General features: G+C 38.8%; 2 protein-coding genes across 6 annotated transcripts; both read left to right on the top strand.

The window, feature by feature from the left end:
• Nucleotides 1-1,899: 1,899 nt before the first annotated feature.
• LOC101757559 (stress enhanced protein 1, chloroplastic) lies at nucleotides 1,900-2,859 on the top strand. The gene is made up of 2 exons (XM_004983060.4): nucleotides 1,900-2,086; nucleotides 2,266-2,859. The coding sequence occupies exons 1-2, from the start codon at nucleotides 2,029-2,031 to the stop codon at nucleotides 2,583-2,585; spliced, it is 378 nt and encodes a 125-aa protein (XP_004983117.1). The 5' UTR covers nucleotides 1,900-2,028; the 3' UTR covers nucleotides 2,586-2,859.
• Nucleotides 2,860-4,756: 1,897 nt separating this feature from the next.
• On the top strand, nucleotides 4,757-22,632 carry LOC101756880 (protein OPAQUE1). 5 transcript variants are annotated; one of them, XM_004983058.3, is made up of 38 exons: nucleotides 4,761-5,248; nucleotides 5,378-5,521; nucleotides 5,810-5,955; nucleotides 6,039-6,195; nucleotides 6,346-6,404; nucleotides 6,747-6,903; nucleotides 7,606-7,755; nucleotides 7,855-7,991; nucleotides 8,912-9,058; nucleotides 9,126-9,227; nucleotides 10,838-10,895; nucleotides 10,978-11,079; nucleotides 12,136-12,173; nucleotides 12,247-12,373; nucleotides 12,470-12,643; nucleotides 13,096-13,227; nucleotides 13,425-13,534; nucleotides 13,706-13,766; nucleotides 14,602-14,779; nucleotides 15,547-15,752; nucleotides 16,172-16,291; nucleotides 17,044-17,142; nucleotides 17,452-17,673; nucleotides 18,035-18,153; nucleotides 18,553-18,643; nucleotides 18,789-18,833; nucleotides 18,914-18,997; nucleotides 19,134-19,304; nucleotides 19,380-19,529; nucleotides 20,072-20,248; nucleotides 20,398-20,535; nucleotides 21,198-21,268; nucleotides 21,353-21,452; nucleotides 21,528-21,584; nucleotides 21,667-21,723; nucleotides 21,826-21,906; nucleotides 21,984-22,066; nucleotides 22,182-22,632. In XM_004983058.3, exons 1-38 carry the CDS (start codon nucleotides 5,114-5,116, stop codon nucleotides 22,321-22,323), a joined length of 4,527 nt encoding a protein of 1,508 aa, XP_004983115.1. In that variant the 5' UTR covers nucleotides 4,761-5,113; the 3' UTR covers nucleotides 22,324-22,632. The 5 variants fall into 5 exon arrangements, 3 of the variants coding, with proteins under 3 accessions (XP_022678946.1, XP_022678945.1, XP_004983115.1); XR_002675887.1 differs by lacking the exons at nucleotides 21,984-22,066; nucleotides 22,182-22,632 and having other exon boundaries at nucleotides 4,757-5,248; nucleotides 21,535-21,584; XR_002675886.1 differs by lacking the exons at nucleotides 21,984-22,066; nucleotides 22,182-22,632 and having other exon boundaries at nucleotides 4,757-5,248; nucleotides 21,353-21,463; nucleotides 21,535-21,584.
• Nucleotides 22,633-24,264: the final 1,632 nt, after the last annotated feature.

The raw sequence follows: 24,264 nt of genomic DNA, 5'->3' as shown, positions 1-24,264 counted from the left end.
ACATGGCCTTAGTGGGATATACGATATACAATTGTTTTTTCTTTTCCTATTATTTTACTAAGAATAAATAGTGAAATTTAGTGTAAGAACTAAAATTTGAAGTATCAGGAATGTCCGCCTAGAACTTTTCATGAAAAACAAGAAATAATTTTTGACGTGAAAACATTTTCTATGAAATGTTGAAATTCAGACTAGCTTTTTTGACTTTTTGCATCATCCAATTCATACATAGTTGTTTATTATTACATCATCATTCAATGGAGTGTTTGAAAAGTGATAATGGTAAAAGGTTGCAGGATAACTCATCAATCAATAGTCTAAAATGAAACCGTTGGCCATTCTTGGCATAGACCACCATTGCCACCACAGCATGACATGTCGTCCATTTCTATCTCCTTTTTGCAATAGCTTGAAGGTAGTAGCTATATAGAATCTTTGAAGAAAAATCCATCAATATTTTCTACACTATCATCTACATCTAATGGCGGATCTCCTAACATCCTTCTCTTCTTCAACCTTTCTCGGAGTTGAATGTTTCTCTACACCATACCCCTCCTCCCGTTCATTCAACCCACGTGGGCTAGCACCATGTCTCGTAGCTTTCGCTAGAAGCAACAGCCATTGAACCCCTCCACCGTCCACTACTTCACGCAACCTTCATTTTCTCTCTTCTAGTTTTCTTCTTCGACTCCATGACTACGGGCTTGTTTGGTTGTTGCCTACCAGGCAGCACCATCCAACCTCAGGCACTCAAAATCCAACGCGTGGGGTTGCTACCTGAGCCAGGCAAGTCTCCCAGGACCTGAAGCAAACAAGCCCTACATGCTTCCCCCTTCCATCGTCTCTTGTAGCTCTATTGTTGTATCAATGCCCACCATCCATTTCCTTCTAACCACTATACAAGCAAAAGGTCCTTATTGGTGGCTCAAACCATCGCTGGATCAATGACTACTGCCTAGTCCCTTCTAACTAGTACGAGTATGACATTCCTATTGTCAATCTCATCCAAACGTCGCCCAACCAGTGGCGGAAGCAAGGGGTGGGCAGGGGCAAAGCAGCCCCCAAACATGCAAGTTTCCAAAAACAAATGACTAGGTTTTGAAAATTTTAACATTATTGGCCTCTCTCTCCCGTAACAAGAAAAAATTTGAGTTTTCTGACTCTGCCTCTACGTCCAACTCTATTATAGTTAGCTATAACCATGTATCATGTTATTCCGCTTGTATTGGCAACCATTGCTACCGTCAATCTAGTGACCTCCGCATTACATTACCACGCCCACAAAATCCCCTCAAAGTCGGAAGCTCTAACCCTAGCCCAACCTCATCGACTCTCTTGGCGTTTGTCGAAGAAAAGATAAGAGAGTATGATCTTTGAGCGAATCATATTGGAATAGTGCAGCTTGATGAGCTCCCATGATGGCTGGATCGGAATATGCTGTAGCAGCTCAAGCGTTAGATGTCGAATCTGTTGTAGATTTTGTGATGCACCTACTTCCTCCGTCCCAAAATATAGCTACGTTTAGACTTTTCTAAAGTCAATATCTCTAAAAATAATTTATTTTAAATGAAAAAGATTACATATTATAATAGTTGGTTCATAATAAATCTGCTAATATTATTTTTATATTATTATTCTTTACGTAGTGTTGATAAAATTTAATTTTTGAAAAATATAAATGAAGTTATATTCTGGGACGGAGAGTACGGGCGTGCTTGGATGTCTTGCCGATGCTTGCTTTGCTAGGGATAAAACCTATAAGCACAACAAAGCTACGATGACTTGTCGGTTATCTCTCATTGTGAAAACTTGGCGAGGTTGCTTTTTTTAAAACTTCTCTCCGACGCTGGCAAGGTTTGCCTTGCCGAGTCAGGCGAGGCAAGGCCAGCTAGCAAACCAACCAAGCGCGCCCGGCCACTGGTGGACAGCTGACGCTGACCTGTGGGCGCCCACCGGCCCCCGCGGATAAGAATCAGGAAGCAACCGCAAGGTGCTAGTGCTCCTGTTCCCTTCTCTGCTCCACCATCCATGGCTCATCCCCTCCTCTCCTCCGCTTCTCCTCGCCTCCGTCTCGCCTCCGCAGCAGGTAGCAATCAAAATCTCTATGTTTTATTGGCGGTGTTTCGGAGATTCGATCGCTGGCCATGATTTTCTTGCTGTTTTATACTTTTATGCTCTCGCCCTCATTGTTGGGACAAGAAAATTTGTTTCGGGGTGCGATGATGCCATCTTCCTCACTTCCCTGCTCGCGTCTTCTCCTTGCAGGCAATGGCGTTCCCCGGCTGTCCGTGACGTCAGCACGCCCCACTGCTCGAGGTAGCAGGAGGAACGCGAGGCCGAGGGCCCTTAGCGTGAGGTGCGAGCAGGGAGCCAAGGGCGGCGGCGGCGGCGGGCTGGACGTGTGGCTAAGCCGCGGCGCGATGCTGGGCTTCGTGGGGGTGGTGGCCGTGGAGCTGACCACCGGCAAAGGGGTGCTTCAGAACGTTGGCCTGACCGCCCCCCTGCCGACGGTGGCGCTGGGGCTCACCGGCGTGGTCGGGATCTTCACGGCCTTCATCATCTTCCAATCCGGGTCGCAGGACTGATTCCCGAACAGGATTGCATCCTGAGCAGCCGGCCCTTCCATTATTCGAGCTCTTCATCTAGTGCCTTGTATGTGTGTGCAGTTTTTGTTGTGTTCAGAGAAGAGTTAAATAGAGACTTTTATTGGAGCAGTTGGGAAGGGAGGGAGAGGGAAAAAAATACTACTCCGTACTGATTATTATCGCAAGAGTTTTCTTGCAGAGCAAATTGCATTAGGTACCATGCATTTTCTATGTTTTTGTTATTTGCAAGGAATTATTTTGACGTGGTTGTGTACCTGCACTCTGCACTTGTTGCCGTTATAAAAAGTGTGAGAGCTCCCAATCGTTAGGTTACGTACTCTTAGTACATGCTGTATACGAGACATTTTGTTACTACTAATAAAGTAGTAGCCCTTAGAAACAGAAACTTAGTAGTGTAACTAAGGTAATCATGATATCACGAGAAATCGAGACAGTTCCTTTCTTTTTTTTTAACATAAACAAAGTTAAGACAAAATTTGCTACAATCAATAATTGAACAAGCTCGCTGAGGTCACTTCTCAATTTATCGAACTTAGGTATTTCACTGCTGCCTCCATTTTATTTTAAATTGTCGGTCGTTTTGTCTTTTTAGATCCATATATTTTATTACATATCTAAATATATTATATACTTAAGTGCATAAAAAATCATAAATATAGAAAAACTAAAATAATCTGTAATTTAAGAAGGGGAGTACTTTTCCAATAAAAAATATAAGTAGTTCTAAGTCAAACTTCCTTAAACAATACTCGCTTAAATGATTTAAAACATTCAACATTTTTTTGCCTTCCCGCTCTAATTAGAGCTCCAAATATTCAACAATTTTTTTTGGTAAAATAGGTAATTTGGTTCCTAAACTTTGCACCAAGAGTCAAGCTCATCCCTCAACTTTCAGATTGGCCAAAATAGTTTCTCAACTTTTATTTTTAGGTCAAACTCGTCCTTGTGCTGATGTAGTGCTCTATGTTTGCATAAGACTAATGCAAAAGGTCTCCTTTTCCCTTGGCTCAGGTAGGTCAAACATGTATGTGCTTATACTCCCTTAATACATGCACACAACAATATGTTTTTTAAACCAACACAAAATATAGTTTTGTAAAAAGTGTATCTACTCGTACTCTTTAAAGTATTTATGTGCTCATACGAATTTGATAGGCAAAATATATGTACCCAAACAAATATTTACTCATATTTGTTTGGTATATATACAACTTAATGTGTGCACGCATGCTCTAAAATCAACATATGTGGTATGCTATACCATACTCCGTCGACAAATATATGTATCCTCATATTTATTTTGGATCATTCGTTATTATAATTCTAAAGGTGAAAAATGAAGAGAGAAAAGAGCTAAAGGTAAAAAGGACTTTTTGTATTAGTTTCATGACAATATGGAGCCACGTATCAGCACAAGGACGAGTTTGATCAAAAACGAAAGTTGAGGGATTAAATTGGCCAATTTGAAAGTTGATGGACAAAGTTGACCTTCTGTGCATAGTTCAGGACCAAATTGCCTATTTTGCCCTTTTTTTATCTCCCTAACTATAACAAAATTTTAAGTAATTAGGTTTCAAAGTGTAGATTCACCCATTCGATTCATCTTAGAAGAAAAGCCACAAGCTCACAACAGAGGGTCCTCTCATGGTGGTGGTGTGAAAAGCGTGAAGATAGCGTGGTGAGGTGGAGAACACCAAAAGGCTTGAAAGGCTTGTGTACGGGCAGGGGCTCCCATGGAGGTAAGGGGGAGCAATAAAATCGATGGTAAGAAGTCCCTAGAGACAAGGAGGAAAGACGGAACAGAACGACATGAGGTACGAACTGAAATATGTCTCCAATAATCTAACTTACTACTCCTTGAAACCATATGAAACTAGCGCGGAGAGAAGAGTAGCCTCACTCATTTTTCGACGTTGTTTTCTCTCACAGCATAATCTTCAAAATTATCTTGAGCTAGCAGCTAAGAGACATCTCGAGAGCCAGGTTTTGATGGTGGTAAGGATAAAGTGGCTGGCTGGTATTAGAACAAACGCAATTGTCAATCAATTGATTGCGATTGAGCTGGATTTCTTAATTATTAATTTTTATACTTGCGCACCAAACTCATATCGATCATGCTAAGATTTATACTAAGTTAAAAAACTTACTTAGAACAAAATTTATATTTTGAAAGGGGTTACATGTAATTTATTTATCTGACAAATGGTTTTAAAATAAACACAAAATAAGAACTCAAACACGCCACACCCTTCGTGGCATCGTGAGTTGACGGCTGCTCTCTCTCCCTCCCTCCTGCCTCCTGACGAGTTACGAGCTCCCTGCGTTTTCCAACGGTTGGTTCGCCCCAGACGCGGTCGCTCGAGCGCGCTTCCCGCCGTCTCCCTCGCTTCCCGACCACCTCTCCTTCGAAATGGCTAGTCCCACTCCCACCGTCTGGAATCCCTCACAAACCGCAGCGCCACGGCTGCGACCCCCACCGCCACCGCCTCCTCCTCGCCGCCGCCGCGATGATCTTCCGCCCCGGCACCGCCGTGTGGGTCGAGCACCCGGACCTCGCCTGGGCCGAGGCCGAGGTCGTCTCCTCCCCCGCCTCCCCGTCCTCGAAGCCCTCGGTCACGGTCGTTCTATCCACCGGCGTCAAGGTGAGGGCGCAACGGCCTAACTCTTTGCTTCGAAGCCCCCGCTGCGTGCGCTGCAGCCTACGTGTTTGTTGAATTGCCTGGCGGCGGATTGTCTTGGTTAACTTTGTGGCTGGGTTGCGGCGTGGGCAGGCTGTGGTGGATGGCAGGAAGGTCCTGCCGCGGGACACGGAGGCCGACCTTGGGGGCGTCGACGACATGACCAAGCTCGTCTACCTTCACGAGCCTGGGGTTCTCTGCAACCTTGCGCGACGATACACGCTCAACGAGATCTACGTGAGTGTGCCCACCTTTTCTACTCTCTCTATGATCTCACAATGTCCACTGGTTGCACATTGGTCGGCTGCTCTACCAAGTCGTGTTAAAGGAGGATCATGTCCTCGTGTAAGATCACATGTATCCAATATTTGTGGAATGGGGGAAACGGTTCCTTTCTCCATCTGTGTTAAATGTTATGTTTCGTCAGAACATGATGCTTACATGGGTTTCTAGATCACCTGCTGATGCGTGGTGTTATTAGTGCCATCTGTTATTCTGACTATCCTGTTGGTTTAATTTATGTAGACATACACAGGGCGCATCTTGATCGCTGTAAATCCTTTCGCGAAGCTGCCTCATATGTACGATATGCATATGATGGAGCAGTACAGAGGTGTGCAGTTCGGTGAATTGAGTCCGCATGTTTTTGCCATTGCCGATGCAGCATACAAGTATGAAACATGGAAACCTGCTTACAGCATGTTAGAGATTATAATATGGAGTGTTATGTGACACATTTCTCTCTTTATTGAAGAGCTATGGTTAGCGAGAACCGCAGCCAGTCCATATTAGTCAGTGGAGAAAGCGGTGCTGGGAAAACGGAGACCACCAAGCTGATTATGCGATACCTTACTTTTGTTGGGGGGCGTGCAGCTGGTGATGTCCGCTCTGTGGAGCAACAAGTTCTAGAAGTAACTTTCAGTTTTCTCATCAATGCTTTTGGGCCATGATTAACGTGTCCTGTAAAAGGCTTTATGTATTCCCAACAGTTTTTCCCCTAAATAAGTTTTGCCTGTATGTTTTCTCAACTCTGCATCTTTTCTGCTCTCATTTCAATGTAGTCAAATCCACTGTTGGAGGCTTTTGGTAATGCACGGACAGTGAGAAATGATAACTCCAGGTGAGCTTTGTTCATTAATTTTCTTTGAGTCAGTCAACTTGTTTCACTATTTTTCATAAAAAGAAAGCTTGTTTGATTCTTTTGTTCAGGTGCAACTAGAATACTAGATACATCTATCATTTTATATTCTTAGAACAGTGACAGTGCTATAGTTATTGATTGAGCATAAAATTATAACAGTGTAGGTGTAACCCTCATGATCAAAATAAATGAAGCTAGAAACTCCTATCCGTATGCTCGAAGATGTGGAAAAAAAGCTGTAGATAAGCATGATATACTTGCTGGTGTACTGTTTTCTTGCATATAACCATATTTTTACTTACTAGTTTTATTTGATTGCAGTCGATTTGGGAAATTTGTTGAAATTCAATTTGACAAATCGGGTAAAATATCTGGGGCTGCAGTTCGAACTTATCTCCTGGAACGGTCTCGTGTTGTGCAAATATCTGAGTCTGAAAGGAATTACCACTGTTTTTATCAACTTTGTGCATCTGGGCAGGTTTGTCTATAGACCTAATGTCGATTGTATTGATTGTTACCCCTGAGACTAATTATGATGTTCCCCTTAAAATTTAGCCTGGAAATATATTTCAGGAGGCCAAAACATTTCCATTTCACGAGTATTAAACCTCTTTCAGGAGCTCCCATGATATGCAAGTAGTCATGAAAAATTATGAATATATCATAAGATAACATATGTTGTCATCTGTAATCTGACAGAAGTTTCAACTTACAATAAGACTTGTGTAAAGAGAAACAAAAAGAACAAATATCACTAAGGAGTGAAGGTTTGCCTCAAACGTAAAGGGAGTGAAGTGACTGTTTGGTAGTAGTTTGAGAACATAAAGTGAACTAGAAAAATGGTTTTGAGGGTTATTCTGGACAACTGAAAACCTTCGGGGGAGTGAAATGGACATTTTCATTTCGTAAAATAGATGCTTTTGGTTTATGGAATCATTTCATCCTCAATTTTGTTTCAAAGTTTGGTATTTTGGTATTTGTGTCGATTACTCAATCGAATGATTTGCATCATCATGAGAGAGATTGGGACTCTGTTGGGTTAAACCTGCTTGCAGGTCAATATTTATAAATGTATGTTGTATTATCAATCATGTAAACTTCTATGAAACTGTATGCGCCACAATTAAGAGGTATTTAGCTCATAATTGATGCCTTATGCTATGTAAATTTGTATTGCCAGGATGCAGACAAATACAAGCTTGCTCACCCTAGGAACTTTAACTATGTGAATCAAAGCCATATGTATGAATTACAAGGGGTCAGTGATGCAGAGGAATATTTAAAAACACGAAGGGCAATGGACATCGTTGGTATATGTTTTTCTGATCAGGTTCATCTTGGCCTCATTCCTACACTGGGAAAGAAAATCACTCAATTCTTTTTCTCTTGATAAATAACTTTGACTTATGATACTACCTATCACTCTTAGGAAGCTATATTCCGACTTGTGGCTGCTATCCTTCATCTAGGGAATATTGAATTTTCTCCTGGTAAAGAGTTTGATTCATCTGTTATTAAGGATGAAAAATGCAAATTCCATCTCCAGACAGCTGCTGATTTGCTTATGTAAGTATTTTATTAATTTTTATTCTTAGTCTTCTTACCTGCTTCTGCTCTGTATCACAAAAAAGCAAAGTGAACATGTTACTTTGTGATGTTGTCATAGTGTGTTTGCATTTTCTCTTTCTTGTTAGTTATGTTTTTCCAGCTTTTTGATAAACTATTTCATAGATAGCTAACAGGTGTTGCCTCACCACGAACTCTTTGCATCAAAACCCTGAGTCTCCTATAGAGTAACCCAAAGTTAAAGGGATATGCCCCCTTCACAAAAGTAAGCCTTTTGCATAAGTAGCAGCCTTATTTTGTTCACGCAAAATTGGCAAATGCTTTGGTCTTCTGTTTTTCTTTATTAACGGCCAAATTAACACCATGCCATGCCATCAAATGTAGTGAAGGAATGCCTTATGCATCGATGACTTTGTTAAATCTTCTAGATTAAATATGTCTCATGGCCTTCACTTTATTTTATCAAGCTCATGAAACTGCTTCCTCATTTGAAACTTGTAACTTTTTGAGAAGACTACCAGTACTTGCCTAAAGCTTACTCATTTGGTTTAAGCTTTATCAGTATGGACATTGCTTTGTAGATACTACCAACGTTCTTAAATATATGACACCACTGACTGACCAACAAATCTGTTCAATGAAATAGTTAAATAAAGTAAATTGAGTACCACTACGTCTATCGTCAAATGTACGTTAGATTTAACTTGTAGGTCTACCTATTTGCATAAATATTTGTAGAAACATATATTTAAGAACGGAGCTAGTACGATGTTCTTTTTTTTTTTGGAAATATAAGATATTAACAGTACTCATGATCATATGCCTCGTGATTCTTCGTGAGCATCACCAATTTAACATTATTCATAATCATGTTATGTCTAGGCACCATTTTATAGAAGGTCTTGTTTGTTTATCTGTAGGGTCGATGCAGGGCTTTTGCTTTCAACTCTGTGCTATCGTACAATTAAAACTCCTGAAGGAAACATAATCAAGGCAGTTGACAGTTCTGCAGCTGTCATTGGTCGTGATACTCTTGCAAAGACTGTTTATGCTCGACTATTTGATTGGTATGACCGTGTCTCTTCATGTTGTTTTACATTTTTGAATGTGGTGCTTATAGCGTGGCTACTGCAGGCTCGTTGACAACATTAATAAGTCCATTGGGCAGGACGTGGAGTCAAGGTCACAGATTGGGGTCTTGGACATCTATGGTTTTGAGTGTTTCAAATATAACAGGTCAGCCTTTCAGTCTTTCTTTCAAAACTAACAAGCAGCGGCTGACTTACCTTGCCTTTAAGCAGAATAACCAAATTTTTAAGTTTGTGCTGGTGGCTATTCTTCAAGAAGCTGCATGATTAAAAAAAAATACATAGTACAAGTATTTATTGGATGCTGATATTTTGTACAAACTTAAAAAAGGAAAACCAAAGGCCTAATATTTGCCTACCATGAAGCGGCTTAACCAATTTTGAAGTTTGTGCTGGTGGCTATTCTTGAATGAACTACAAGTCTCAATGTTATGGGCTTGCGTACTGGGGAGGGAGAGGGTGGTGGCCGGCGGCCGTTGTGGTGGAGGCGCAGGGAGAAAGGGGCGCAGGAGGAAGAGGGAGAGCCAAAAGGCCTGAGAGCTAGAGAGTTGTAGGGTTGAACCCTTTACTTCTTTCTTGATTCAATTGGATACATGGGGCTCTATTAAATAGAGGAGACTTGACTTGACCCTTAAGCAATCTAATCTCTAGACTCTTCCTAAACTCTAACCTATTTTGCAAAACACACGGTGGTTGCCTGGGGGTGCTGCTACAGTACATGTGGGTACTTTTCACCCACGTGCCCCCCTGGCCCATAGGGCCTGCTGGGCTAGTTGGGCTCCTTTGGCCTGTAACACTCAAAATAATACCCAGTGCAATTATTTATGCACTGCTAATTTTTGTTATATTGTACAAACAAAAGCAATGCCAGATTTTGTTGCCAAATAATTAGCAAGCTCGTAACCCAGTAATTATAGGCATGTTTGGTTCCCCTGATTTCTGTTGCATAGCATGCCCTTGCGCAAGGATTTCTGAATAGGGTAAGGATTTCGTTGACAAAATACCTAAGTTGTAAGAGAACTTCAAATGGAACCTCATCAATGGTAATGAAAAAAAGGAAACTTATTGCACCCTTTCACCTTTTCTGGTGTTCTAACCTTCAACAACAACAACATAGCCTTTCAGTCCCAAGCAAGTTGGGATATGTTAGAGTTGAAACCCAACAAGAGCCACAAATCAGGGTTCTGGCACATGAATAACTGTTTTCCAAGCACTCCTATCCAGGGCTAAATCTTTGGGTATATTTCATCCCTACAAATCTCCTTTTATTGCCTCTTCCCATGTCAATTTTGGTCTTCCTCTGCCTCTCTTCACATTACTGTCACGCCTTAAGGTTCCACTACGTACCAGTGCCTCTAGAGGCCTTCGTAGGCATGTTTTAACCTTATTGATAAAAAATGTAGTAGGCATGTTCTGAATCTAGTGTCCCTATATGATACAGCAGCATTTTAGTTGATAATATTGCAATATGCCGGGAAACCCCGGCATTCCTTGGATTCATACACTTTGGTTGAATCTTTTTATTGAGAAATTGTAACATGCCCATAAAGGTTAGGACACAGACACATAAAAAGAAACGAGAAATAAAAGAAGAGAATAGTGTATGCTGAAAGGTACATATAGCACAATGCATTTCCAAACCCACTGTAGTAGCAACTTCACATGTATTCTTTAGCTCTATTGTCAATACTGTTGACAGTCTTCTATTTCATTAATTTTTATCGTTCGTGAATTTCTGATGACCCTTCCTTCTGCTAGCTTTGAGCAGTTGTGCATCAATTTTGCTAATGAAAAGCTCCAACAGCATTTTAATAAGGTATTTTATGAACCTGCCTCTCATGCTCCCTTTCATGGATATAAATATTTGATTCCTTTTTTCTTTTAATTTCTTGATCCAGCATGTTTTCAAGATGGAGCAGGAGGAATATAAAACAGAAGAAATCAATTGGAGCTACATTGAATTTGTTGATAACCAAGATATATTGGATCTTATTGAAAAGGTCTAAACTTCTAAGACTAAGAGAATATACAGTTACATTTGAAATATCCTCTGTTATACTATGGTGATATGCCAATATTGTGTTGTTCGCTCAGATTTTCTATCAATTGCCATACCAGTGTGCACAAATAATGAATCCGATATGGTCTTGACATACCTGTGGCATGTGTCAGTGAAGTTTGTTACATTCTCTATTTATGAATTGTTTCTGCACATAATATGGTGTGCTAGTTATATTTGATTTACCTTTACCAGCTTGACTAAATGTATCAATTTTTTTTCCTTTCCCCCTTATAGTCGTGGCATTGGGCCTGTAGCTGTGCAGCTCATATTGTTTAATGTATCTTAAGTAGATTTCTGAACGGAATTCTGAATAATCTAATAGCAATGCAAACAGAGCTAATAGTTTTAGCTCTCCCAATCGAATATGGAAAGGGTACAAGTTGATTTGATGCACACTTTTCCAGTTGACAACAGTCGCTAACTCGTACGTGCCACTTTTACAGAAGTGGCATTGCTGTAGTATGTCAAAACATTACTCTTAATAATATTTTACATTTTGTACATAAAATAAGTAATCCATATAGCTTCGGGTCTAGTTATGAGCGAGCAATGTCGGTACAGTCTTTTGCCTTTTGATGTACATGTAATTGAACAGTTGAATTTCTGAAAAAAGATGGCATTTTCACTGCATGTGTTATTAGTGTAATGTAGTACCAGTGTGAAGTGTTGTATTTTGTTCTTGTAATCTTTCCTCCATTTATGTTTCAAGCAAGCAGATTATCTGAATAAATGAAACATATTCCAAAATAATCGTCCCTTTAATCACTGTATTTAACATTCGGAATCCCTTTTTGGCTTGTGTCTGAGTGGATATTTAACTGGATGCGCATATTATCAAGATTTTATCTTACCAGATTTGTAGAAAATGACATTTTGCATACTTAGTGGGTTGCATCAGGAAATACATATCTAGTGCTGAAATTTTCTTCTATTGTTATGTTACTTATCTAGTTGTGTATTTATATAATTATGCTATTTATGTTTTGTTTTGCAGAAACCAATAGGCATAGTTTCACTATTGGATGAAGCATGGTAAGGTTTTTCTGTTTTTTATCAAAGACTTATGAGTTCAACATTCTGACTTCTTTCTAGTCTTGTTAAACAGCATGCTTGGAAAGTCAACACATGAAACTTTTGCGATGAAGTTGTTTCAGAATTTAAGAGCACATCCAAGACTAGAAAAGCCAAAGCTCTCAAACACAGATTTTGCGCTATTTCATTTTGCTGGAAAGGCATGTCCTGTGAACCACATTTCTTGTAAGATATGCTTAGCATTTTGTTGCCCTTGACTAGGTTAAAACATGTGGCAAACTGGTCTCCTTTTGTAGGTGATCTACCAAACTGATTTATTTTTAGAGAAGAACCGGGATTATGTTATTGCAGAGCACCAGAATCTTTTGTCTTCCTCGAAATGCTCATTTATTTCTGGCCTCTTTGCTTCGCATCAAGATGATCCATCAAAATCATCTTATAAGTTCTCTTCAGTAGCTTCACGATTTAAGGTATAGTATTGCACATTATTGTTTTCTAGTTGTTGATTTACTTACTGTTTCTTGGTTATTAATCTTTGTTTCTGTGGCCAGTGTCACAGTGTGGTATTACATATTTATATACAGCTTTTTTTGCATGGTACAAATAATATTTGTATTACTTGCTCACTGATAATAAAGGGAAACAAGAAAGCAGCATGCTAGAACATATTTCCAATATTTTTTGTTACAAGAATATATTCTAAATTTATTATTACATATATATAAATTTTAAATTCTTGCAGCCAGGGAAACATGTTGAGTTCGGTCATGAATCTCTCTGTGCGCATGCGCACCTACTGTGCACTCAAGTTAATTGAACATTAAGATTTTTGAAATTCCTCAAGACTAATACATGCTTATTTTAAATTTCATTTTTTTGTTTGATTATACTTATGATATGGTCAGTTATCTAATCCCAACAGCAACAACTCCAAGCACTAATGGAGACACTTAGCTCAACGGAACCTCATTATGTCCGTTGCATAAAGCCAAATTCGCTCAATTGTCCGCAGAAGTTTGAAAATGGCAGTGTACTACAGCAACTGCGTAGCGGGGTTAGTACCATTAATTTTCTCCCCAAACTCAATGATTTCTCAATTGAAGTTTGTTTCATGTCAATGATTTCTCCATTCTGCTTAACTCATCTTTGTTCTGATATGCTTCAGAACCTCATCTTTCTTCTGATATGCTTCATCCTGGGAATCATAGAAGCTACTAATTTAGTTACTTTATTTATTGGGTTTAACTGCAGGGTGTCCTTGAAGCCATTAGGATAAGTCTTGCTGGTTATCCCACACGGAGAACATACTCTGAATTCATTAATCGCTTTGGGCTTCTTGTGCCAGAACATATGGATGAAAGGTAATATTTTAACATTGTTGATGAGTACTTTAGAACCTCCTTAGAATATGTCAACTTTCAATAGTATATTTGCATTGATCAACTTCTATGATGTTTCATTTTGGGAAGTTTTATCATCACATCAATATAGAGTAAAGGATTATCGATGCATTTCTTCTTCTACTATTGCAGGTTTGATGAGAGATCACTGACACAGAGGATCCTAAAGCAACTAAACCTCGAGAACTTTCAAGTACGGTATCCTAATTCTTTTTTTCTCTTTTTTCTGCAAAAACATAGTGCAGATGCAGATGCTTACATACACGCACGCACACTCACCCCCACGAACGCATGCACACACATCCTACCCGTATGAACGCTTGCGAGAAACTGGGCCAGCAGATCTTGGGATCTATGAAGTCACCATAAGTGCTTCGTTGTTGACAGCATGTGTCTTCTACTGAGCTGAAAATATGAGCACCCATGCTGAGTTAGAGACTTCAACCCAGGTGGGCAAGTTCCACCACAAGGAACATAAGCAATTGAGCTATGCTCAATTCACACATTGTCCTAATTCTATCCAGCCTTGGAACATGGAAATAGTACCCTTTTGTGTTGAGTCTATTTTAACACTAAGAACATTTAACTGCACTGCATTCAACTAGCACCTATGAGTTTTCCTGCTGCCAATTTTTCGTAATTGCTTTCCCTTTTTTTGTGTCTCTTAGCTAAAATGTTAAGGATATAAGCAAGTCACTCTTCAGGTCTTGGAACTAATCATGAAATTTAAGAAGCAAAGGTAGACACACCCTTTCTCTTTTTAAGACAAAATATGTATATCACCAGCATTAGATAAAGAACCAAAGAGGCAATTGTTGCACAGGTCGTGTATGGAGAGAGGTGCTTCTATGTTTGGCCTTTGAGTGCTTTATATTTTGAGTTAACTGAAGGGTTGAATCTACCTGCTTGCCCCTTCAAGTGCACTAAAGTTTGTGCTACCCCTGAATGGACATTTTTATGAACTAAAGTTTTATGGAAATAAGATTTGAATGATGTATACCTATTGTGAGTCTGATTGTATTCTTCAGCTTGGCAGAACAAAAATTTTCCTCCGGGCTGGCCAGATTGCTGTTTTGGACTCCAGACGTGGTGAGATTCTGGACAATGCTTCCAGGATTGTGCAGGGTCACTTTCGAACCTTTGTTGCTCGCAAGAAATTTCTTTCAACGAGGAAAGCTTCTATCTCCATCCAATTATATTGCCGAGGTATGATGGATCTTTCTGTGGTTTTCATACTTTGCATGCTCAGTCTTCATTTCTTTCTACAAGACAACATGCTTATTTATTGTGTGATAAAGCCGTCGCAGTTCCAAATGCCTGAAATAAAGTAACAAACAAATTCTTTTAAAAAATGCAAAAACTGCTACTTTCCACTAACAGTATAAATCTTTTCTTGATCATATCCTCATCTTTTCTCATGAATGTGCTTTGGTGATCCCAATGTATTTTGGTACTGGTTGGTCCAAATAAATGGATCTATGTCAGTGGTCTTTAGTTGTTGAATTCTGCACAATGGTAAAGATCAAGTGGACCAAATAGGTAGGACCCACAAGCAAATAAAACAAATATCAAACGCAACCATCCCAGCAATAGTACAGGTGAGAGTATGAGAGAGAGGGAGGAAGAGGAGAGAAATTTATATTTTATTCATATGGGCAGCCAATAGCACTATGGGTAGCACTATGGACTGGTTGCACAATGTTTATAGATGGGTTGCATGTATTATTTATTCCATATGGACTACTTTGTTGCAACATTGTGGTCGCCCTTAATGTCATAACTTACCCCTGCTACCATATTCTGTTTATTTGATGAGCTTCTTTAAGCAAGTTAGGAGAAATCTTATCGACCAATACTTTAGCAAAATCTTAGAGGAGTCATATTGTAAGGACCCAACATTTTTAATGATTGATGCACTACAAATATCAGTTTGGTCCTCAAAGTAATGATCATTGGCTTTGGTTGCTCTGCAGGGTGTTTAGCACGAAATGTGCTTGAAGCTAAGAGACAGATAGCAGCAGCTGTTTCGGTCGAAAGATACGCTCGAAGATGGTTGTGTCGTTGTGCATATTTGCATCTTCGTTCTGCTGCTCTTGTGATCCAGTCTGGCATTCGCTATATCTTAGCAGTTCAGACCTTGCAGCACTTAAAGAATGCTAAAGCATCTACTGTTATACAGGTCTTTCTCATTTTTTATTCTCGTACCCCCGCCCCATCTTTGATACTCGAAACCCCACCCCCGCCTCACTCTTAAATTCAGTCTGTTAATATCTTTGGTGCAATTAATAAATATCTCCATCTCCCTCCCTCCCTCCCTCCCTCCCTCCCTCCCTCTCTCTCTCTCTCTCTCTCTCTCTCTCTCTCCTGGTGATCAAGGTATGATCATTAGTTTTAAATTCAAGTCAGGGAATTGTTTCATTTGATTGATCAAGGTAGGATCATTAGTTTTAAATTCAAGTCATTGAATTGTTTCATTAGATCGAGGATGTAATATTCCTCTGTAAATCTCAATTATTATTGTATCCTTATGCTTTTTTAGTTTAACCTTTGTTCATCTAGTTGATGTATACTGACGAACCCTGTCAATTTGATACATAGGCTTGGTGGAGGATGCAGAAGCTCCATAATTTCCATCAGCAATACCGACGGGCAACAGTTCTCATCCAGTGCTGTTGGAGACAGAAGCTTGCTAAAAGGGCATTGCGAAACCTTAAATATGTATGAACTATAGCAACTATCTGCATTCTGATGTATCTTAAAAGTATCTGGTTGGAACCATGGAAATAACAACTAAAATGTTTGGAACCTTTCCTAAATTTATACTAAATAAAATATTTCTTTGTAACTTTTACTCACTGGTAGTTTGGGTTGCATCCACAGGTAAGCATAAGTTTCCTATAAAGGGCAGATATATTTTGTTCGCAAGTTGTGACATACAATATCACCTTTATTTTATTCACTATTTCCTGTTTTTTTGCACCAAATTTGTATTATTAACCAAAAATAGTTCTATAAAGAAATTGAGTGATGAATTGATAGTACCTATCTTATAATCCATTGAGGAAATCCAAAGCTGAAATTTTACATGTGATGATCATATCTATTTCATCATGCTTAAAAAAATCCTTTCCGTTCCAGATGGCCACACTGTAACTATCTCATTCTTGCATGTCCTGGATTTTTACATACCAAGGTACATGGTAATAAACATTTATTAACATTTAGCCTAGTCTGTGTGAAACCTTGTGAAGTATATTTCACACCTTTCATCAAAAGCTTGAGCTTTGGGTGACTAGTTGATGCATGAAACCTACTGGCGTACCATTCCGTAGTTCATTTCATTTACCTTTTTTTTATCAAATGTATCCATATCTTGTATTATTGATGATTCACATGTCATGCAGTATGATTATGTAGTACGTTGATATTTTTAGTTCATTCTTCAAGTACTGAATTTCTCCATTTTCAAGGCTGCATATGAAGCTGGAGCTTTACGTGAAGCAAAAGGCAAACTTGAGAAGAGCTTAGAAGATCTCACTTTGCGATTCACGTTAGAGAGGAGGCAAAGGGTATGCTTTGATGAGATAGATATCTTTTAATATAAAAACTTTCAAAATGAAGTGCTTTAATTACCCTATCAAGTACATGATGCTCTCTACAGAGATGCCAAAACCTGAAGGACTTTAACTCTTTAAGGACTTGAGGGACAACAATTAGCAGCAAAGCATCAAAATAGTTTAGCATAATCTATGTTTTCTTCATATTCTCAACAGTCCAGTTGAAGACTATTATATTTGTTGTCAAAGATATATAATTTTTCTCTATATTGATTCTTTTTTTGATAGCGATCAATTATATTATCCTCTGTGTGTACACAGCTTGCTGCTGAAGAGTCGAAGGCATTGGAGATATCTAAGCTTCTCAAAATCTTGGATTCTGTGAAGTTAGAATTAGAGGCATCAAATGAAGAAAATAAAAACAATTGCAAGAAAATTGCCTCACTCCAGCATCAGTTAGAGTTATCATCCAAGGATCAAGAAGCTCTGCGTAGCAGTCTTTCTCAAATAGAAGAAGTGAAGAGGGAGAATTTTTCACTGAAGGTGGTTTTCCACCTATAAAATTTATGTTTAGTCTGTATCTCTACTTCATGTTCTATATGCATTCAGCATTTGATGCCACTTTCCAATTTTTCCGTATGTGCTACTCACTTTTTTAGCTCTCACCAATGTGGTGTTAGTGACTGATTCATTTTGCTCTTAATGTTCTGATATAGTTGTATTCTAGTTTGCGATTTCTCTTAATTTGCATGCATTTACTCACAAGTGCCTTTTGCAAACTAAACAGGTTGTAATATAAGCATTCCTTAATGAATGATCCATATCAATCCCAGTCCATATTATGTTAGCTTTCATAGGTTTGTTGAATCAGCGATCTAATTTCTAAGGTGTTTCTGTAATGCAGGAAAAGAATGCTGAAATGGAACAAGAGCTATTAGAAGCTCAAAAATGTAGCCATGATAATATGGACAAGCTGCATGATGTGGAAAAGAACTACGTGCATCTCCGGGATAACTTGAAAAAGTAAGATTTTTTTTACAGTAATATCTTAGAGTCAAGTATTTGAATACAAATATCAAGTGTTTTCTAAAAGATGAGCATTTTGTACTGAAACATTTTATTATTTTTTCTCATATAAGTACCAGTTGGTACTTCCAGGTACCTTTTTATTAAATTTTTGCTAGCCGTTGATCTGAGAAAGATAATTAAAAAATTAAATTAAATTGGGTACGTGGTCCCACGTATTTGGTATTTCTTAGTACTTTTCTTTAGGTACTTCCTATCTTTCCACCGTCTGATTCATCTGGATGGACATCTCTCAATTTTTCAACCATTCTAAAAATCCTCATGAAATAAAATTATTCTTATTATGATTACATAGACAAACCCTATTTGCTAAATATGTAGACCTTTTCTTTACAGCTTGGAGGATAAGATCTCAAATTTAGAAGATGAGAATCATTTATTGAGACAGAAGGCCTTAAACTTATCTCCAAGGCACAGCCGAACTGGGGTATATGGATTTATTTCCTATTCATTCTAGAAATACATCCATTTCTTTCTCTTTCTCTATATAAATAAATGTGTATTCTGTTCAATTGAATATTCTGAGTCAAGAACTTCTATGTTCTAATGAATTTTCTTATATTTGTTCGTAGAGCCATCAGATTGGGGCTTCACCATGCAGCCCAAGGTCATACTTTGTAAGACAGTGCAGCCTTACTATCATTTTCAACTTAGATTCATCTTGGCTACTGATAAATGAAATTTTGTCTGCCTTCAGGAATCTTCACCTGCAAAACTTGCACCTCTCCCACATAACATTACAGAACCAAGAAGGTCAAGGATGAATTCTGATAGACATGAGGTGAATATATTTTTCTCTAATATAAAAAAGAACACTATGTTTATGTACATTTTCTTTCTAGATATCAGTCATCTCCAGGATGTGTGTTCCTTTTTGGTATGAATAGCATACTCAAGCAAAAAAGTGACACTTTCAGGATTATCATGATGTGCTCCAACGGTGCATCAAAGATGATATGGGATTCAAGAAGGGAAAACCAGTTGCAGCCTGTATCATTTACAAATGCCTTCTCCATTGGGGAGTATTTGAGGCTGAAAGAACTACTATTTTTGACTTCATAATTCACACAATTAATAGCATCCTGAAGGTTAGACCCTGTTCTATATGGATAACCATGTGACTGAGGTGCTCTGGTTATTGGTTTCAACATTTTGCTTTTCAGACAGAAAATGAGAATGACATTTTGCCCTACTGGCTGGCAAATACGTCTGCCCTTCTATGCATGTTACAAAGAAATTTAAGGTCAAAAGGATTCATCATGGCACCCTCTCGATCGTCTTCAGATACTCACTTAAGTGAAAAGGCAAATGAAGTGAGTTCCATCCCATTCAACTTATTCACTTTTCAGCTTGAATTTTGCGGCTCTTTTTTGTACATGCTGTTTGGATTTAAGGATCAATTTATCTCTGGAAATCAGCTTGTTACTAGCAGCAACAAATTACATTGGTATTAGCCAGTATGATTTGTACTGACTAATAGTAGGTTACTTTTGTATCTTTGAAAGATATAGACTCAATGAAACTAAGAACATACAAAAGCTTGGAAAGAGTAGACGAAAATTACGAAGAATGGATATTTGGCTGGAATATACAAGAAAACTACCTGGATTCTGGCATGGCAGCTGGGGTTAGCAATTCTCATAAATGGGGAACCTGAATTCTATTCCGAAAATGTAAACAGAGGCAATAGTGGACCTTGTTGCTTATAGTACTAATATCGTTACTATCTGTTAAAACATACTCCCTCTGTTTTTAAATATATGATGCTTATGAAAAGTTAATTAGTTCATTTTTATTTACAACAGAGGGAGTGTATAATTACTATCTGAAATTGATTGTCGGAACATTCTTACAGACATTCAGGTCTCCTTTGAAAGCCTTTGGACAACGGACATGCATGTCACACATTGATGCTCGATACCCGGCCATGCTATTTAAGCAACAACTTACTGCTTCCTTGGAGAAGATCTTTGGCTTAATTCGTGACAATCTAAAGAAAGAGATATCACCACTTTTAAGCCTTTGCATTCAGGTATATGATCTTGTAGCCCCAGTGGCTTGCTGATTGCGTCCAGCACAAATTTTTCTATGTGGAAGTTCTTTGCTGGAGGATGCACATTTTTTTTATCAGTTCATCTTGCAAAGCAACAGCTTCAACCTTCTATTTATGTTGATAAAAAGGCACCAAAACTTGCTCGAGGAGGCAGTGGAAGGAGGGCGAACTCGCCTGACGTGGCCGTGCAGCAACCAATAAGTACTCACTGGGATCGGATTGTTAAGTTTTTGGACTCATTGATGGATAGACTACATAAAAATTTTGTGAGTTACTCGATACAAATGATTGATGTATATACTCCAAATGTGCAAACATTCTATTGGAAAATTTCATTTGAGGCAACTAAAAGTTACATGGTTTTATAGCATCATAGTCATGCAAGTGTAATTCCTAAATCCCTTGAACTAGGTAGTAGATAGCCACTAATCGAGACATCTCATAAACCATAACCAACTTGCCATGCTCTAAGTCTAGAGCGAAATGTGAATCCTAAAATTGCTGAATGGAGAAAAGAATTGTAGGAAGATGAAGACTCCGATGTGACTGTATTCCACCTCATTGTTTTGAGGGTTTCTTGTTGACTCGTCATTTTGAGAGTCCTACTGGCATAAGAAAGCTGGTCCATTCGATTAGTGTTTGTTGAATGAACGGAAGAAATGCCTTTTCACAATCCCAGGAAGTGGGGGCATTGACTGTACAACCCAATGAAGTACAAAAGAAACCGTATCTTGAGCAAGGCCTGATTGCACAGAAACAAATGCTAGACAAGCTTGTATTCAATTTCTTTATTTGAACTTTACAGCCTCTTTTGCACCTGTCCATTGCTCTTGTTTTTTTAGGGAACCCACTGTTCTTATTTAGGAGTAGTTGATTTTCTTCATGATCTAAGCACTCTTACTGATCTTGAAAACAAATCTTTCTGCAGGTGCCTTCTTTTTTCATCCGCAAGCTAGTAACTCAAGTTTTCTCTTTCATTAATGTACAGTTGTTCAATAGGTTAGCCTGTCAATGTCAACTATATTTTAGAAAGCATTCAGGTCAACGAGCTCTTGATTTAGTTCTGCCTTTTCTAATGTCTAGTATGCTCCTACGACGAGAATGCTGCACGTTTTCAAATGGAGAATATGTGAAATCTGGGCTTTGTGTACTTGAGAAATGGATTGTAGACGCTGAAGAAGAGGTTTGCAGCAGGTCTTGCTCTCATTTGTATCTTGATCAGCATTCAACAGTATACCTATTCTATTCTATGTTTTAGCATGCAGGTGCATCTTGGGATGAGCTGAAGTTCATCAGGCAAGCGGTTGACTTTCTGGTAAAACTTAGTATCATTTCTTGATAGCTAGATTACAGTAATGTTTTCATGCTTCTTTCTCAAACCAGTACATGGAATGCAGATCATTCCACATAAAAGCAAAAAGACCCTTGAGCAGATTAAGAGGAATATTTGCCCGGTATAGACAAATTTCAATACTGCTACTTCTGTATACAAGTTAGGCTTCGATAGAATTGTCCTCCTAATAAAAAAACTCTTTATCTTGCTCGATTTCTGCCAGGCATTAAGTGTGAGACAGATATATCGTATATGTACGATGTACTGGGATGACAAATATGGTACCCATAGTGTATCTGCTGATGTATGTTCCCATCTTCTTTTTTGTGACATGCAGTCCAGTTTCTGGCGTTCAGTTAAACATCAGTGGGTTATTTGCAGGTTGTTGCCAAAATGAGGGACATGGTGAGCAATGACACTCAAAATCCTGTGTCTAATTCATTTCTTCTAGACGATGACTTGAGGTTAGTTACCAATGGAGCTTCAGTTCATGAACTTATTGGTCTGTCTTTCTAATTTGCATGATTCATTCACTTAAACTTACATCTACACGATCCTTCCTATTCTCCACAATTGCAGCATTCCTTTCACAACTGAGGAAATAGCAGAGGAAGTACCAGACGTTGACATGTCAAACATCGAAATGCCCTCAACGCTTCGCCATGTTCACTCTGCCCAGTTCTTGATGCAGCACCTCCAGTCACCTTACTTGTCGCGATGAATTGCCTAGGTTTGCTAACCTTGGTAGCATATAGTGGTGGCCCGGGAGCTAAATTAGAGGAATGATAGGTCGGTGATAACATAACCATCCTTCTTGTTTCAGTTGTTGCTGATATTCATCCACCATTTGCTTTTATTTTTTGTTATGTCTCACGCCTTCCATCTCAAGCCATCGGCTATGTTATAGATATAGTAGGCCATATTCTTTTTAGGTTATTGCAAGGACTAATTTGTCGAGACACATTCTCTGTGATTATATTCATGGACTAGTTTTGCCTCGAAACCCTTTATATATACAACTCCTTATCCACGACCTGGAAACTGCATAAGTATGACAGGTCTGACTAAGATTCATGATTTTAGACTTTAGAGAGATAATGACCAAACGATGGCGATAATGAGAAAAGCTACATGCTCTTCTTGAAGCATAAATTTTCCAGGAGAAACGTGGTATATATGGCCACAGGTAACTTTAGAGTACACGAGACAATTACAACATACACTGGCCGTTCTTCCCTGCCTAGATCACTGTAACATGGCAAATTGGAGCTACATATGTTTTTACAAGTTATTCTCTACGTTTCAAATTGTAAATCTTTTGACTTTTCTAGATTCATAGATGTTAGTATGCATAAAATAGATTCATAGATATTAGTATGTATAGAAAAGTTAAAACGACCTCTAATTTGGGGCGGAGGAAGCAAATCAGTTTTTTTAGATGAAGGAATATCAGCTTTTGGAGAGAGGGTACCAAAAAAAAAGGGAGAAAAACAGGTCGAGAGCGATGTTGACTAAATGAGCTGGTGTCTCATGAGAGAAACTTGGGGCCATCCTGTTCTTGCAATACATTAAAAGAATCGCAACTAGGCAGCGATGGTGCTCACCATCTTGTCCGTATCTACGACAACATATGAATCAAACCACAGTAGTCGCTGTAGGACAATAGCAAGACGTAGAGACTCTTGACGAAGTGGATCAGATGCAACTAACGTCATTATAAACAGGCAGTGATTGCTACTAGCTTCTGCCTATCCAGCTTAAATATCGCAGTGGATTGCAAGATACGCTATTCCGAGGACGGCACCGGAGTATTCTTTTGAAGTAATCGGCACTGGAATTAGAATATGAAGAGATCATGCATAAGCTACATCACACAATTTAATTTGATGACGGGAAACATACTGCAAGTACAATATAAAATTTTCTGTAAAAGCATAATATAAGGATTTTTATTTTTGCAAAACAATAGACGTTCACATGCACACACGCACACTCACTCCTATGAATATAGGTACAATCCTAATTCCTATCCCTAAAAACACCTTGAAAGATTGAGCCGGTATATCTCAAGATTGATGAAGTCACCATAGGCGTCTCGCTATCGATGTGCACGTCGTCTACCACTGAAAAGAATAACACCGGTTAAATCCTGAAATAAATCCAAAAAAAGACAAGGACCATGCCAAGTTGAGGACTTGAACACGGGTGGCCAGATTCCATCACAACAAACCTCATGAACTGAGCAGTTCGCAAGCACAATATAAGTTACCTCGAGTTGCAGAGGGTACTTGCAACTGAGTTGTATTTACCACTCCACAAGTCTTAACTCTGTAATTTTTTGACGAGACTATCATCAGTTAACAAATTAATTCATTAATTCTAGCGATCTATCCTAACATAGCAGTTGAGTACTCGAGTCCTTGAAACGATCGTGTGTTCCCGGGTGAAGATCTAGCAGGATTCCAATATGACAATTTTATTAGTGATATCTAAGAAATGTATAATGATGTGTGTTACCGTGGTATTATGAATACCACATGGACATGTGTGAGAATTGCGGTTTGAACCCCTGTCGGCTAGCTCCTCATCACGGATACTAATAACTAGATGCACTAAGGTAGCTTCTCTCATAAAAGTATTATCTTAAATAGAAGGAGATTTA

This window comes from Setaria italica, chromosome IX, assembly GCF_000263155.2.
Source record: "Setaria italica strain Yugu1 chromosome IX, Setaria_italica_v2.0, whole genome shotgun sequence".
Classification (NCBI taxonomy): domain Eukaryota; kingdom Viridiplantae; phylum Streptophyta; class Magnoliopsida; order Poales; family Poaceae; genus Setaria; species Setaria italica.
This window is presented reverse-complemented; position numbering and strand designations above follow the sequence as displayed.

What these genes read in the sequence shown, in the direction of transcription:
- LOC101757559 (XM_004983060.4), top strand. Translation starts at nt 2,029, where the DNA reads ATGGCTCATCCCCTCCTCTCCTCCGCTTCTCCTCGCCTCCGTCTCGCC. An exon ending in CCGTCTCGCCTCCGCAGCAG is followed by an intron (nt 2,087 to 2,265) that starts GTAGCAATCAAA and finishes TTCTCCTTGCAG; the next exon opens with GCAATGGCGTTCCCCGGCTG.
- LOC101756880 (XM_004983058.3), top strand. Translation starts at nt 5,114, where the DNA reads ATGATCTTCCGCCCCGGCACCGCCGTGTGGGTCGAGCACCCGGACCTC. An exon ending in ACACGCTCAACGAGATCTAC is followed by an intron (nt 5,522 to 5,809) that starts GTGAGTGTGCCC and finishes TAATTTATGTAG; the next exon opens with ACATACACAGGGCGCATCTT. An exon ending in CAATTAATAGCATCCTGAAG is followed by an intron (nt 19,305 to 19,379) that starts GTTAGACCCTGT and finishes TTTGCTTTTCAG; the next exon opens with ACAGAAAATGAGAATGACAT.